The 14763-nt window shown below is 38.4% G+C and overlaps 1 protein-coding gene across 7 annotated transcripts in view; it reads right to left on the minus strand.

Annotated features, from left to right (window-relative positions):
* The window catches only part of PTPN13 (protein tyrosine phosphatase non-receptor type 13), a 114086-nt gene that overhangs the window by 74360 nt on the left and 24963 nt on the right, over nt 1-14763 (minus strand). For all 7 annotated transcript variants that reach the window (XM_071555752.1, XM_071555751.1, XM_071555753.1 and 4 more), the window contains exons 2-4: nt 13642-13761; nt 6169-6338; nt 1101-1166 (exon numbers count right to left, since the gene is read on the minus strand). In XM_071555752.1, the coding sequence (XP_071411853.1) occupies nt 1101-1166; nt 6169-6338; nt 13642-13756 (351 nt within the window). In that variant the 5' untranslated portion in view covers nt 13757-13761. The remainder of the gene's footprint in view (nt 1-1100; nt 1167-6168; nt 6339-13641; nt 13762-14763) is intronic.

Consider the following 14763-nt stretch of genomic DNA (forward strand, 5'->3'; position numbering starts at 1 on the left):
TTCCAAGTAAGTACAACTGAGAACCCAACTACCACTCCATATCAGATTAGGAACTGAATCCTTACATTGTGGAAGAGCCTTTCAAAATTTCCTTCCTTGTTTTTACACATAACTTCAATGATTAGGATCAAACTCAAACATGAACAACAAATTGCTTCCCTCCTTGAGCCACACAATCCCACAGTTCCAAGTCCATCATTACGTGCTTTTTCAGATGCATTTCATCTTCCTTTCACACTATTAGACATTTAGTTCTAAAATTTTATTAGGGGCAGGGGAAGGAGCACCCAGGAAGATGACAAATTACATTATCTTCAGTCAGTTTTGGAAAGACAGTTAGTAGTTCTGCTGGGTGTGTAAAATAACCCATTGAGCAACACTGCTCTAAGCGGTCTGCAACTATGTCTGCATTGACTGACAAGTCAATAGCAAGAGTATACTCCCTGTTCCAAACAATTCATACCCTTTCTTGGCCATTGTGAAACCTAAGTATCTGTATGTGCCAAGTCCAGACTGACAGAATTTATGGCAGCACAGAGAACAAGTGCTTTATTATGTGTAAAACAACACTTATTTCAATATTTGTTTTTATATAAGCCTAAACCAAACCAAATTATTTTCTTCTTTGTCAGCAGCTTAAACTGTTCTTTCAGTCTGTGGCACTATAGGATAGACTAGCCCAGATATATTTTCATGGAAACAAACAGAAATGTACTATCAGCACCTTCTTCCTGCAAGACAACACTCTCATCACAGTCACACACGTCGCAGGAAAAAGCTCCAATATAGAAAAGAAAATCTCTTTACTGTGCAGGTGGCCACACACTGGAACAGGTTGCCCAGAGAGGCTGTGGGGTCTCCCTGATTGGACACAATCCTGTGCAATGTGCTCTAGGATGACCCTGCTTGAGCAGAGACGTTGGACCAGATGATCCACTGTGGTGCTTCTAACCTTAACCATTCTGTAAAATTCTGTGAAATTAGGTGAAATTCTCTTCATGGTTTCATTATGACATCCTGCCATGTTAACTGCAATGTAGAGTCAGGCAAACTATCAAGTTTGAAGCTGCAGTATTAAACAAAACTAAATTTAAACTTACCTGACTTTGAGGAACTTCGTGGTCAGCTCCCCAAAAGAGAGCCATCCCAAGAGAATAAATATGGACCTGTCACAAGACACAAGACATTTGTCAACTTATTGAACAGGACTGGAAATGCAAAGCACAATTTTAAGGGAAACCAATAACTTAACATCATTTTGCCTGTAAATATATTTTGAGTATTTAAGTTCAGTTGTCTTTCAAATCCTTCTTTTCCTTTACTGTGAGTGTCAGAGAAGAAAATTCTACTGCTACAAAACATTCTGCATCTAACCAGTACCTCTGACTTCTCTGTTTGTTTTCAAGCTTTCATCTCACTTATGTCATCCGTGCAATCAGCCTGGTGTGAGGTAAACACCATATGGCTGTGCCCAAGGATCCTCAAAACTTTAGTCTGAAGGTAAGGCAGACCTTGGAACAACTCAAATATAGTGGGCTACTATCGTTAGGAGATCCCAAAGATTAGGATCAAAGGAAAAAAAGGAATGAACGTAAAACTATAAACATATAAAGGAGGAACTGTTGAAGTTTGGAATTATTATGTAAATTCTCTCCCCTGCCACTAACTGCCCATGCCATTAGTTAACAAAAAGGAGTAGTTAACTGCTACCCTCTTCTTCTTGATCGGTGGGCTGGGGGCAGGTTGTCTCTTTTGGTTTTGGGGACATTTTTTCCATTCGGCGGAACAGAGGAGTGGGTTGTGTGTGTGTGCTGGGGTAGAGGGGAAGCCCTTTCCTCGCTGCTCCTCGCTGCTGTTGCTGCTGGCTGCTGCTTCTGGGTAAGCCGCTTCTTTTCTCCTCGCCATGGCTGTTCTCCTGGTTCCTGCATCTGGGGTCCCGGCCTCTGCTCCAGTCTCACCGCTACTTGCAGCATCGAGGCCTGCCCGCCTCAGCTGCGGCAGCGACCTGGGAGAGAGAACTTGCAGCTGCTTTTTTCCAGGTCGCTTCCAGTTTTCCTTCTTCATTTGGAACGCAGGAGACACAGAGAGAGAGACAGAGTTCATTTGGGAGCTCAATCTGCCGCCAGCCGGGCTGTGACACTGATACTGCTCATAAGTATAACTCTTCTCCAGGAGGAAACTTGCCGGTGTGGGGGTTGTTGTTGTTTTCTGTGGCGCTGGGGAGACGTTTTTGCTCTGGTCTGTTTATAGTTACACATATACATACATATACATACATACATATATACATATATATATATACACATACATATATATATATATCTCAGTTAAGAACAGTTATCCTTCTTGTATCCATTGTCTGATTAAAGTTCCTTTTCTTCAGTTTGATAAAGAGTGGCGTGATTATTGTGGAGGAAACCCCCCTCCTCCGCTTGTGGGTAAACATTTTGGTTTTTGCCCCTCAAATTGAGACAGGAACCCTACTCATTATTGATATTTTAAGATACAAATACATTAATCAAATTATTAACACATATCATTAACAATTAATATTGACATTAATATATCTTTATTAAGTCCATCAGTACAGAGAATAAAACCTTTAAACATTGCAGAATTAAGAGTACAAGCCCTTTCTGGCCCTGTAGGTGACTGTCAAAACAAAACAACTAAGTGTAGGAAAAAAAAAAAGCAGGTTTTCTGGACTGTAGAAGTAACATACAGTAGTGATGGATCTTTGTATCAAGCTATTAGTAATATCTATGCTACTTAAAGCAACAAGTTTACTAAATAATTCTGAAGGCAATGAACAACAATTACAGGGACAGTGATAAATTAGTTCACTTAAGTCAGCCTCTTCAGTGACTAAAAGCAAAACCTCTCAACTCCTATATATATAAATTGACATAATCTGTGCAGACACAGGTTACAGATTTTAAAAACCTAGATCTAAACTGAGTAAGGTTTGAATGGACCCAAGAGAACTTTGAAAATTATAAAAATTTTTCTTCTTCCCACACTAAATTTGTAGAGTTGCTAAAAATCACACACTTTGGGACAGAATTGCAGCAATGCACACAGGTGCAGATGCAGTGTACCCAGCAATGCACACAGGTCTGGCAGATGCAGTGTACCCAGCAATGCACACAGGTGCAGCTAACACACTGCTTTGTGCTGGACACAAACATGTAGCCAGCATTGTGCACCTGACACAAGCTCACTCACCAACCTCCTCTCCCAAAGAGAGCACTGGTCACTGGTGCAAGGTCTCTCTGCTACGTGCAAAGAACAGATTAGGTCAAGTAGTCAAGGGATATGAATCAAAGGTTCTCAGTTAACATCACTGCTCCATTCAACCCGAGGCATTATCCTTCAAATACCAAGGAAACTGTTCTGCATTTGGTTTTAAGCCATTACTCTTTCAAGTGAAATACTAGAAAGTGTTCCTTACATATCCAGATATCCTGGATATAAACTCCCCAACTCCTCCTATGTCCCAACAGTGCAAGAACAGCAATTAAACAGTCTATTATAAAAATGGTTAATTCTAATTACAGACATGGTCATGGTCTTAAGGCTGTCAATGTTCAAGAAGCATTTGAACAGTCAGACACATGATTTCATGTTTGGGTTGCCCTCTTTAGAATCTAGAGTTGGACTTGATGAACCTTGTGAGTACTTTTCAACTCAGGATATTCTCTCACTCTATGACTCTGAGCTCCAACATAATGAAAGATATTTCCAAAACCAAGAAATGCAATCAGACTCCTAAACATGCCTACCCTACTAACCTACCTGAAAAAAGCTTTCAAAATAAAAGCATTTATTCAAAAAGTCTAGTTAACTTTTCTATTATGACATTTTCAATATTTTCCAAAATAAATCAACATCAAATTCATTTCCCAAATTAGCCTTCCACTAGAATTTTTAGTGGTTTGCTTACTCTGTTTCCAATAATCTTGCAGTTACCTCAGATTTATTTTAATTCAAATTGACTGCATGTTATGGAACCAAAAGGATATTAATTTCCTGACTATCATATTTTTCCAATATCTATTCTTGAATATACCGTTAATTTGTCTTAGCAAACACAGTCATAACTCAAAACACAAATGCAACTCTGTCACTGTGTGTTACAAGGCCTTAAAAACCAAGACATTTTTCTGCATTCAGCAGCTTTTAGAAGAACAATCAAGGAAAACACCAATGATTTCCAGTAAATGAATTCAGTGAACTACAGCCAGTTGTGTCAGAACAAGACAAAGAAAGATTTAAGTAAGTTAAAAGTTACCACAGTCAGCAAAACAAGATCTAAAGAACATGAAGTCAACACATTTCTTGCAAGTAACCAGTGTACCACCCAATCGCAAGTCTGATTTGAATGCAAAAAGAAGCAGCCAAAAAAAGAGGGATGCACATACAATTTTTTTATCAGCTCTACTTACTTCAACTAATAAAGCAATAAAAGGACAAAAGTTTTTGAACAAAGTTATATTTTAGGGAGCTTTCTTATTCCATATAAGCAAGTAAGCAAATCACATTGCATCCAGCAAGCAAGGTTATTCTGCTACCAGGACAGAAATTCACACAGCCATAATCAGAGAGGACTAATCAGTGCTGCATATGCACAGAACACCAGGATTTGGTCATTGCCTATTGATATGCTCTTTGTTGCAGTTCACAGGCCACAGCGGTTCCTCTGTGTAATTCCTTCCTAAAGATTATGAAACACCACAGCATGGCTTTTAATAGTAACAGTCCTCTATTTATTTCAAAAAGAAAGAAGTAGCATACTGAATGCTGGCACAGAACAAAGAATGCAATCAGCTCTGATTAAGGTCACAAACTTGTCACTTCAAAACTTTTTCTGCATTTTTAAAGGCCTGTTTTGTACATTAACTTCAGAGCTGGCACTAGAGGTAACATTACTCTCTTCAAAAGTGTTGTTCATCTTGAAAGAAGATAAACAATTCCAACATTATGACCAAAGAACTTGGCAGCTGCATCCTACATAACAGAACCCAAATTTGTATTGATGTTAGTGTTATTTTTACTTCTCTATTAAACCTTTCAGCCTAGATTCCCAATTGTTTATAGTTTTCTCATAGAAAAATTATAAACATATTTTAAGATACCATTGATTTTGATCATATGCAGGGTAAGAGGGATCTCTGAAGGGCTTGAGAATAACTGAGGAAACTCATTTGCAGTAGGTATTCAGTAATATAGTCCTAAAGAAAACTGACTATATACAAGGTTTAGAAGAAAAAAGCTGCAAACATAAAATATTCAACACAGAAAAACATGTTTTAATAGTCCTTATGCACACAACAGCAATTGATGCCAATACTACTTTTCTCTGGAGTAAGAGCACTTTACTGTTCTCCCTGGAGGAAGACTACCAAATGTCATAATTGTTCCCAGATTACAACACTGGCTGCAGTTAGCTTCCCTCTCCAAGGACTATTGGTCCAGGGAAGCCAAGGAGATAGAATTACAGCTCAGCTTCCTTTTTTACTCCCACCTCTAAATATCTTTGACTAAGCCAAGGGAATGGTTTTTCAGGGAAAGTGTTACCATTTGCAGCAAATTCTCGTTAAGAAAACATCTGAGAAGCCAGTCACTTTGTGCCTATCAGTGACCTGAAGGAGATCATATATACAAACCTTACCTACCTCAAAGTCGACCCTTGGGAAGAGTTAAAAAAAAAAAGGTAGAAAGGAACAATTTTGCATACAACTGAGGAATACTCATACTAATTAAAAAAAAATTTCTTTTGAGGGAAGTGTAGGAATATCCCTTTTTTCAGAGCCCTGGACTGCTTGAGTAACTCCTTTGCTTCTCTCTCAGATCCAGTTTTGCAAAAAAACTCTGAAAATTGCAATTGATAACGTCACTGAAATGTTTTATAAAAAGAAGGCGAAGTATTGCTTATGACTAATTTAAAGGTCAGTTTTTCTGTGCTGTCAGCAGCATATATGTGACCAGGACCTGCAGAGACTCTTCTTCATAACTGCATACAACCACGATCACTATTCCACTTTTACGAACAGAAGAAATTACACAAATCACAAACCACAGGGACACGAAAAGAACAATTTAAAGCTACTTTGTGAAGGGATCAACAGCAAAAGACACCAGCTGCCTGCCAAGGAAGAGGCACCGTACCTTCTCAACATCTGACAGAGATGACAGCGAATGGTTCTGCAGAACCTCCGGTGCTGTGAACGCTCGCAGGTCTTGGTGGGAGACATTTTCATCAGTAAATGACACACTGCCAGATGGAAGCAACAGGAGAGACCATGGAGAAATGATGAATCCCAGAGTAGCAGGATCAGCTGCAATTGAAAAGGAAAAAAAAAACACAAACACACTGAAATTAAATCCATGGTGTTTGATGCCCTTGTCTGACGTTATTTTACTATCAGCCTAAATATTTATTACTAGTGGAATAGATTCATGCTTCCTTTTCCACCTACAGCGTTTCACAACCACAACAACCACCTCAATTTTAATCACACTGAGGAGGAACACCTATCTCTTCTGACTGTTCCTTGTTATTATTCATACCAGCAAGCTCAGGAAGAGACTGCTAAAACAATCACAAGCTCTCCTGTCCTCAAGTTATTTCATTTATGTTACAGGTTACACATAAATTGTTCACTTCTTGCAGTGCACGTGTCATTAAGGATAATTCCTACAATAGGAATGGAGTTTACTCCTATACTAACATAGCTCTACTGCAGCAGCAATGGTTTGAAGAGACAAGACAGAATTAGTAGAGAGAGGAAATGTTCCTTCTTACAGTGGCAGATGGAACTGGATAAAACAGAAATGTTTCTAGGTACAGAAGCCCCTTTTTAATCTAAAGTAAGAAAATACTACAAAAGTGAAAAATAAAAGAGTAATTCTAGGAGCAGTGGAGGGCAAACTAAATACCTGAAACCTTAGTAAGATTGCCCACTCAAACCATGTGAATAAATACTTGAAAAATAGCAAAACAAGCACTGAAATAGCAGAACCAAAAACGTGACCAAGAAAACTTCCTACACCCTGCATATGCAATTTGCCAGATAGGTTTTTGATGTCCAATAATACTGCTGTCAAACTTCTGGCCACAGACTTACCTTAAAAAAAGGGAGGGGGCCAGGGGGCAGAAATAAGCTGCACACACAGGGGAAGGACTAAAATCCCCAAATCTACCTTGAATTAAGGCAGAAAAAAAGAGACCATTTCCTTGAGTCTAATTATTTTTTTCTACACCTCAAACATGAATCAGCTCAGTTTCACTGAAGGAGCCACAAGCTTTTTACCTAAGTAAAAGTAAGTTAACTTCTTTTTTCCATAGGCATAGAGGCAATTGCTCTGTCTTCTGCTACATGAGAAATCAAAGAAACACACATCTGAATGGTAAGTCCTTCTTTTCCTTCTACATAGTAAGCAACAACAACAGAATAATAATTTCCTCCATCAGCTCCACCACTAACAATATTTTCCACTCTCCAATCAGCTCAGAATGTTCCTACAGTGCTGGTTCCTAGACTGCTCAATTATCTTGTAATCTAGAGTATTTCTAATCTCCTAGGAAATGTATTAAATTACTGCTTACAGGTATCAGATGTAAAAGGATCTACCAAGTAAGTCCTTCAATTTTCTAACCCCACTTCCTCTGAAACAAAACACAACTGCTGTTCACTATTGTGGCAGTAAGTTCTGATGCTAAACAAAAGAAATGTAAAGGTGAACAGACCTATCCTATTACGTGTACATAAGAAAATATTACATGATATGGCAATGCTATGAAATATTTTTAGGAAGACAACCTTAGCTGGCCATCAACTTCCAAAAATAACCCTGTGTGTGACCACTGCATTATTCACTACTGTGTGTATACACCACTGATACAAAACTGCCAAACAACCAACATCTTAAATATGGTAAGATTTCTGCTTGAAAGTTCCAACTCAGGAACCTTAAGTAATGTGGAGGCTTTAACCTGAATTTAACATTTTGTATGACAAGTCCTTTAAATATGCAAAAGATCTTCATGTTCTGAAAAAAGAGTTAATTAGATGCAGATTTTATTTAGATTTAAGAACAACTTAAAACCCCCCACATTTAGTCTGAAGTCTTCCCAATATTCATTTCAACAAACACTGGGGCATGCATTTGTTCCCTACAGATATAGAGTCTGAATTTATTGATCCACCCACACTCCACTATGATCTGAAGTAATGTAAAATGAATGTGATTAATTAAAAGTTTAGAAAAAGAGCTGGCTTTGCCAAGCTTGTTCTGGTTGACGCTTTCTTAAATTCCTCTTTTAGTAGCTTATAACTAATATAGCAGATCATACTGTCTACATCACAACTTTGGGAATCTGATCCATTGTTACAAAGGATGAGAGGATAGTAACTCATTCTCCAGTTCCTTCCTTAAGGTATGTATCATAAATGAAAATAACGGTCTCAAAGCTCCAACTAGATAGATTTATCTTCAGAAAATATTTTTCAGTAACACTACTCTTATCCTTTAATGTGTTTGTACCATGGAAAAAAAAGGTAACAGAGATGAAATGCATCAAATAGCCAGGGGCTATATGAAAACAACAGAAATTAGTTTCCAGTTATATTATTCATGGCACCTTCTATTTAGGCTTTCAGAATAATTTACCAAAGCACTAAGGGAAAATACACCCGAAATACATGGGGAAAAGACAAAAAAGTTTCAAACCCCTTTTTCTAAAAGCACTGGAATTCAGGATATGGCTTCTGGTCTATTTTCTATCCAACAGGCTTTCAACTGTGCTAGAGCTGCCAGCCTTCTGAGTTAACTCCAGAACTATGCAACTTGGTAACAAAACACTTGTGAGAGCACAGTTTAAGAAGCAGCGCCAAGACAGAGATAAATAGTGTGGTCTTACTAAAAGTGAGAGATTGAACTGGCTTTAAATGCAATAAAAACAGAAACACTCTTCAGCTACACAGCCAAAAAAATGAAAGAAAAAAAATCCTTTACATGCTTTAACAGGATACAAGTAGCCATGATAAAAAGACCCACCACATTATAAGAGACATTAATATAGGATATGTGAAATGCATCTGTTTTACAATATATGGATCTATTTTACAATAGTAATGGCAGGTAATTTTGAATTCTCAAACTGCATTCACAATTCATGCTCCTTCAGTTTTGTTTTTTCCCTGCTTCTCTCTTAGGCTACAAGGTCAGATAGGATGTACATTCCAGCTCTTTCAGAACACAAAACAAGTATCTTAAACAAGCACAGAACAACCCAAAAACATACACAAGGTTTCCAACACACATCTTGTTTCACTCTTTAGCTCTCACTGAGACAAGTAATATTTGTCCTAGAGCAAAGGAACCCAAAAATTTGTCTGCTTAGGCCAGGCTGGAGGCAGGCAGACTTCTGACACATCCCTAGCCAGGCCGGGATTATGCCAGTACAAGAGACCACTTATGTCATACATCCAGCATTCCTCTGGGCTGGTGCAGCATGTCCCTGCATGCCTGGTGTGCAGGGGAAGCAGCACTGAGCAATTCTGCTCCCTCTCCCTTGGGCATAAAGGGATGGGACTGCACAGAGAGCTCTGAGGTGATCCCAAACCGCCTGGAAATCAGCAGCACAGGGGGAAACACTGCAGGAGGAACTGAAACTACTCTTGCCTGAGAATACTGGAGCAAGAAACAGGGTGAACAATTAGATTCTGAGATCATAATTAGATCCTGACTTACTCCCCAGGCAGCATAAAACCACACTACACTTCATTGTTATGCTGACTACATCCAGCAGAGAGTTCTGGAAAGAGCACAAGGAGCAACTGAGCCTCATTTGGTGCAGGGTAGAGGGTGGAGGAAGGGATAAGGAATATAAAGTAAAAAAATGTTAAAAACACAACAAAATTACAAAAGCCCACTATCTTTCCTTCCCAGCAGCCAAAAGATCAAATAGTACCAGACGATGAAAAAAACCAAATAAAATCTTTGCTCAACAGCTATTGGTAAAGGGAAAGAGCAATTATTTAACGCCTGCCAGCAAGGACTGGCTGGAAACTGAGGATTTGTTTTCCCCTTCCTAGTGCATTTTCCCTCTTGTCAGTCAAAACATCTATTTCCCCCTTCATCCCTAGGTTAGGACTACTTGGGCCCACCACTAGACCCCACCAACACATTTCACACTTTGCTTTCCTTTTTTTTCCATCACACTTACCCAAGCTAAGCAGGTACAACAGTACGACTGTCAACAAATCTACAGGTCCCCCAAAACCACAACTTTCCTTCTTCACACTCACTCTTTGATGATATAACTTTTCTTTACATAAATCATTTCCCACATACAAATTTGCAAGACAGTCAACTTGCAAAGTTTCTTTCTTTGCTCAACACATCTTTCTAATATCAGATTCATTCTTCCCCTTCTCTTCCCCTTTCCTTTAGATATGTGTCTCCAAACGTAAGGTCCAACTACTTTCAGGATCCTCAGTACACACTTTAGCATAGGAGTGGCCTAAGTGATATATGAAGCCTTTCCCACTTTCAAGTTTTGATAAATCTTTTCTAGTTAAACCTACCAAATTAGAGGGACGCCTGTTTTATAATTCTCAGCAGCAGTGAGCACAGCACTCCTCTTATGCTTATACACTCACATTTGAGATTACTTCAAAGACTTGTTCCTTTGACCTCATGGAGTAGTGAGTACAAGATACAGCATGTCTGAAACAGCTGATACACCCTTTCAACAACAAAATAGTTATTGCAGATAATTAAACAGATGTAAGAGAAGGGCAGGTCTGGTATCGGCCTTTTCAAATCTCCAGATTAATCTCAACATCACCAGTACAACTAATGCCAGATCTGCAACTGAGTCCTAGGTTGTCTTTCTCTTTCATTTAACAGCTTATAATATGCTGACAAGAGAGCAACCAGAGCTGATCTTCTAAATCACTGATCAGCAACTGAGCATTTCAATCTAAGATTTCAATGCTTATAATGACTGAATATTTTGAAGTATTTTTAAGGAATTCAACACCTGTTAGAACTGTAAATATTAATCAGTATGAAAATATGCACATTTCTGTATCAGTTGCTGAATCAGACATGCTATGAGATGCAATCAACCATGTAATACATAGATTTTCAATCCGAGCTTCTTTTATTAAGTGCTTTGATGGATAAGAACATTGACTCACTAAATGACATGTAGAACTTTTATATAGCAAGAAGTCATCAAATCTGCAACAGAAGCTTGGTTGGGGCTACAAGCCCTCCACAAATACAGAACAAATTTGAGTCAGACAAGCCTAGAGGAAGCTCTGCATTCTCTGTTCCTGCACACCCACAATGCATCTTTACAAGCCAGCACAGAAGCCATATTCAAGATGACCAAAAAAAGGTTTCTAGATTGCTTCCTCAGTGAAGACAAATATTCATTAAAGACTGTCAGGTTATCCAAATTTTGCTGGGAGAAAATAGATTGCCTTTATCAACCTTAGTTACACAGTAAAGCTCTTTCATTTGAGTGTCTCTTGAAGTGCCTTTTACCACAGGCTATATCCTGGGTTAATTAATAGCATACAACTGAAAACAGTTTGCTGAACTAGCAGAAAAACAACTCAATAAAACAGCTTCATCTCGAAGAAGAGACATTCTTCTGGCACTGATTTTATCTGAATTTGTGTTTTGGTCTTGACTGATTGGAAGTAAGATCAGAAGCTTCTGCCACCTTAGACAGTCTTGGCTGGCAAATATTCCCCTGCCTTAAAAGCACACCTGGGGCAGGTTTCCATTTTTCACTCACATCTTTCAGGACTTGTCCTTCTGAAGGAGGGCTGACTGTGTTCTCATTGTCAATGCTTGCATGCAGTCTCCACAGTGATTATGATGACTCTTTTCTGCACTACTCTCAGGACAAGAAAGGGTGAGCTCTTATTTTCAGTGGAGACTTCCTTGGAAAGAATTTAGACCTAGGATAAAGTCTTAAGTGGTTTCATCGTCATACACTTATACAACTGTGATCTTGCAGGTACATTACAAGATGAAGCATCATGTGTCAGTTACTATAAAGTTTACAAGACTGAACCTCTAATCATTCGAGATCCCTCTTTATTCAAGGTTTTAACCCTCTTAAAAGAAGTAATTCTTCTGATTCTCTCTGAGAGACAACAAAGAGTGAAACAGAGAGAAAGAAGATGCCAGTTTTTCCTTTCTTGCAATATGAGAAGCAGCAGAACGGGACAGTTGGTCAAACTGCAACAATAAACTCAGCATTCCTAACAGAGAAGACTTCTAACCACACATGGGCTGTGAGCTCATTGGGAGGGAAAAAGGTAAATTGGTATGGGATATCAAACCCACCCATAATTCACCTACCAAGAAACATTTTGGAGAAGTTGATAAAATTTGTATTTGTAACACAAAGTCAAGCTTGATCAGAAATCAAACACCATACAGCAGTTTGTGCCCATATCTGCACATCATTCAACAGAGAGCACTCTCACAGGTCGTACAATGCATAAGACAGAACTAGTGTATGACTTGACAGATCATCTAAACCAAATCTTAAAAAAAATCCAACCCAAAATAACATAGATATTGAATGTCGATGAAATTCTAAATGAAATGCATGCAAAAACTACAACAAATTTTGCCCTCAATAACAAAGATGTGCCCCTTGCATAGTAATGTGGCAAAACAGTGACTGTTTTCAAAGTGTGAGCCTTTGATTTCTCATGAATAAAACTAAGTAAGCTTGCAAATGCATGTTTAGATATAAGGAGATGATTCCCATAGATATGCTGAAATACTAAGATGCACCAAGGAAACATGTTAACTGAGGCCAGGTTAAAGATGTTACTGAAGTTCAGTATTTGAGTTAAGTATTTGAAGTTCAGTGTTTGCTATAAAAAGCAAAAAGTGGGAAGGAAGGACCTTAAAGGATTTTCAGATTTTAAAGAAAAGAAAGGAAAACATATGAAGAGGAAGAGCTCCATACTCAGACCTAGTGCTAAAATGTCTATTATTTGCAGTATGGCAGATGCTCAGCTTAAAGTCTACTAAACTGGTGTGGTGAAGGAGAAGAAATACTTACTTTACTCTTTTGAAGTACAAGATGGCACCACATTCCTCTCAGTAGCTGTATGTGTTGCTACTTGCATTCAGGGGAATAATACCTCCTCTGGTCAAGTTTTTGGTTGCTCACCATTGTCTCCCTTGAGGTTACATCTCTTCAGAGCAGACTGGGCACAACTGCACAGTATTATACCTATTTCTACATCCCCTTCCGTGCCAAAGTGCTCCAATGGTCTCAGATTTAGTTATCACTTTTTTCTCTATTTTTCCATCTCATTTCAGTGAGTCTGAAATAATGCAAAAACCCTGTGGTAGCTTCCTACCAAAATGATGTTATCACTGCATGAAACTGGATGTGCCACAGGTTCTGAAGCAATGGTAGAACACATCCTTTGGACTGGGTTGCAGCCAGGCAGCTACCCAGTGACAATGTAAGAGCAAATTGTTATTGTGTTTAGAGCCTAGAAAGGACAAGGGAGTTTATTAATATGACCTGTAAATATAAACAAGATTTTTCCATTTTTGTATGTATCAGTCTTAAAAAATGCTTACCTTTTCTGAATAGTTCTTGAAGGCTCTCTGCACTTTGATTCAAAATAGCCCATATTTCCTCTTCTTGCAATGGCCCCCCCCGAACCTCCAGAGCCTCTGCCAGTGACACATGCATGTTACCTGTGAAATGAAATACACTGATTTAAGACTACATAAGACTTGTCTTCTCTTTGCATGCACTGTACAAGTAGTAATAACCCGTGTTCTACTCTCAGCCACCAAAATTCTACAACATTAATAGAACTCATCAAATATAAATAATACCAAACATTCACCATGATGATAAAGAACTTTGAGCATCAGCTATTATGAAGGAAAAACTTGGGTTATGACAACAATAGTCCATATTAATATTGTAGGCTCTAAATCAATATGTTCAATAAACTGGCATTAGTTCACCTGCTATGGGCAAGAGTTTGCTCTGTTCATAAAAATGACAGACTGATTAGTAATTACAGGTTCATTAAAAAAATAGCTATTAGCATTATTTTGAGAGGTTTAAGTCAGTCAAGCAGTTGTCAGGAAAACAAGCTCTTTCAATAAATTTTCACAGGGTTGTGTGTAGTATCTCATGACCAACCTATAAGAAGCACTACCAGTAAACATGCACATAAGCAACCTAGCTGTGGAACTGATAGCAACCTCCTCTGTTGAGCTTCTTCATCCATTTCAAAAACAAAGTAAAACTGTCTATTACACCCCCAGAAAACAAATAAGGATTTTCTTCCCCAGCTAAAAGACATTAGGCCTTAATACTTTTCAAAGAGTTAAACGACTTTGACCATATTACAATGCAATATTCAGTTGTCCAAAACCATTTTGAAAACTGAAGAATGCTTCCCTAAATAGTCTGGTAAAGTCAAAGCTTCAATCAATTTGATAAGCTCAGGACAAAATAAATCATATGTCAGTTTAATTACTTTGGTTTTCTATGGACACCAAATGTTCTTGGATTCACCAATTATGGCAATTTATATTTCTGATTAAGATGCAGCTGCAGTCTCTTTTCTCTTTGCTTCTCTCCAAACCCCAGAGAATAAAATCGTGAGGCAGTGAGCTAAGCTATAATGTCAATTATCACTGGTGAGTTTGTTGTGTCTCAAAGGCACCAAAGCTGCTGCT

This window comes from Pithys albifrons, chromosome 5 (assembly GCF_047495875.1).
Source record: "Pithys albifrons albifrons isolate INPA30051 chromosome 5, PitAlb_v1, whole genome shotgun sequence".
Lineage (NCBI taxonomy): Eukaryota > Metazoa > Chordata > Aves > Passeriformes > Thamnophilidae > Pithys > Pithys albifrons.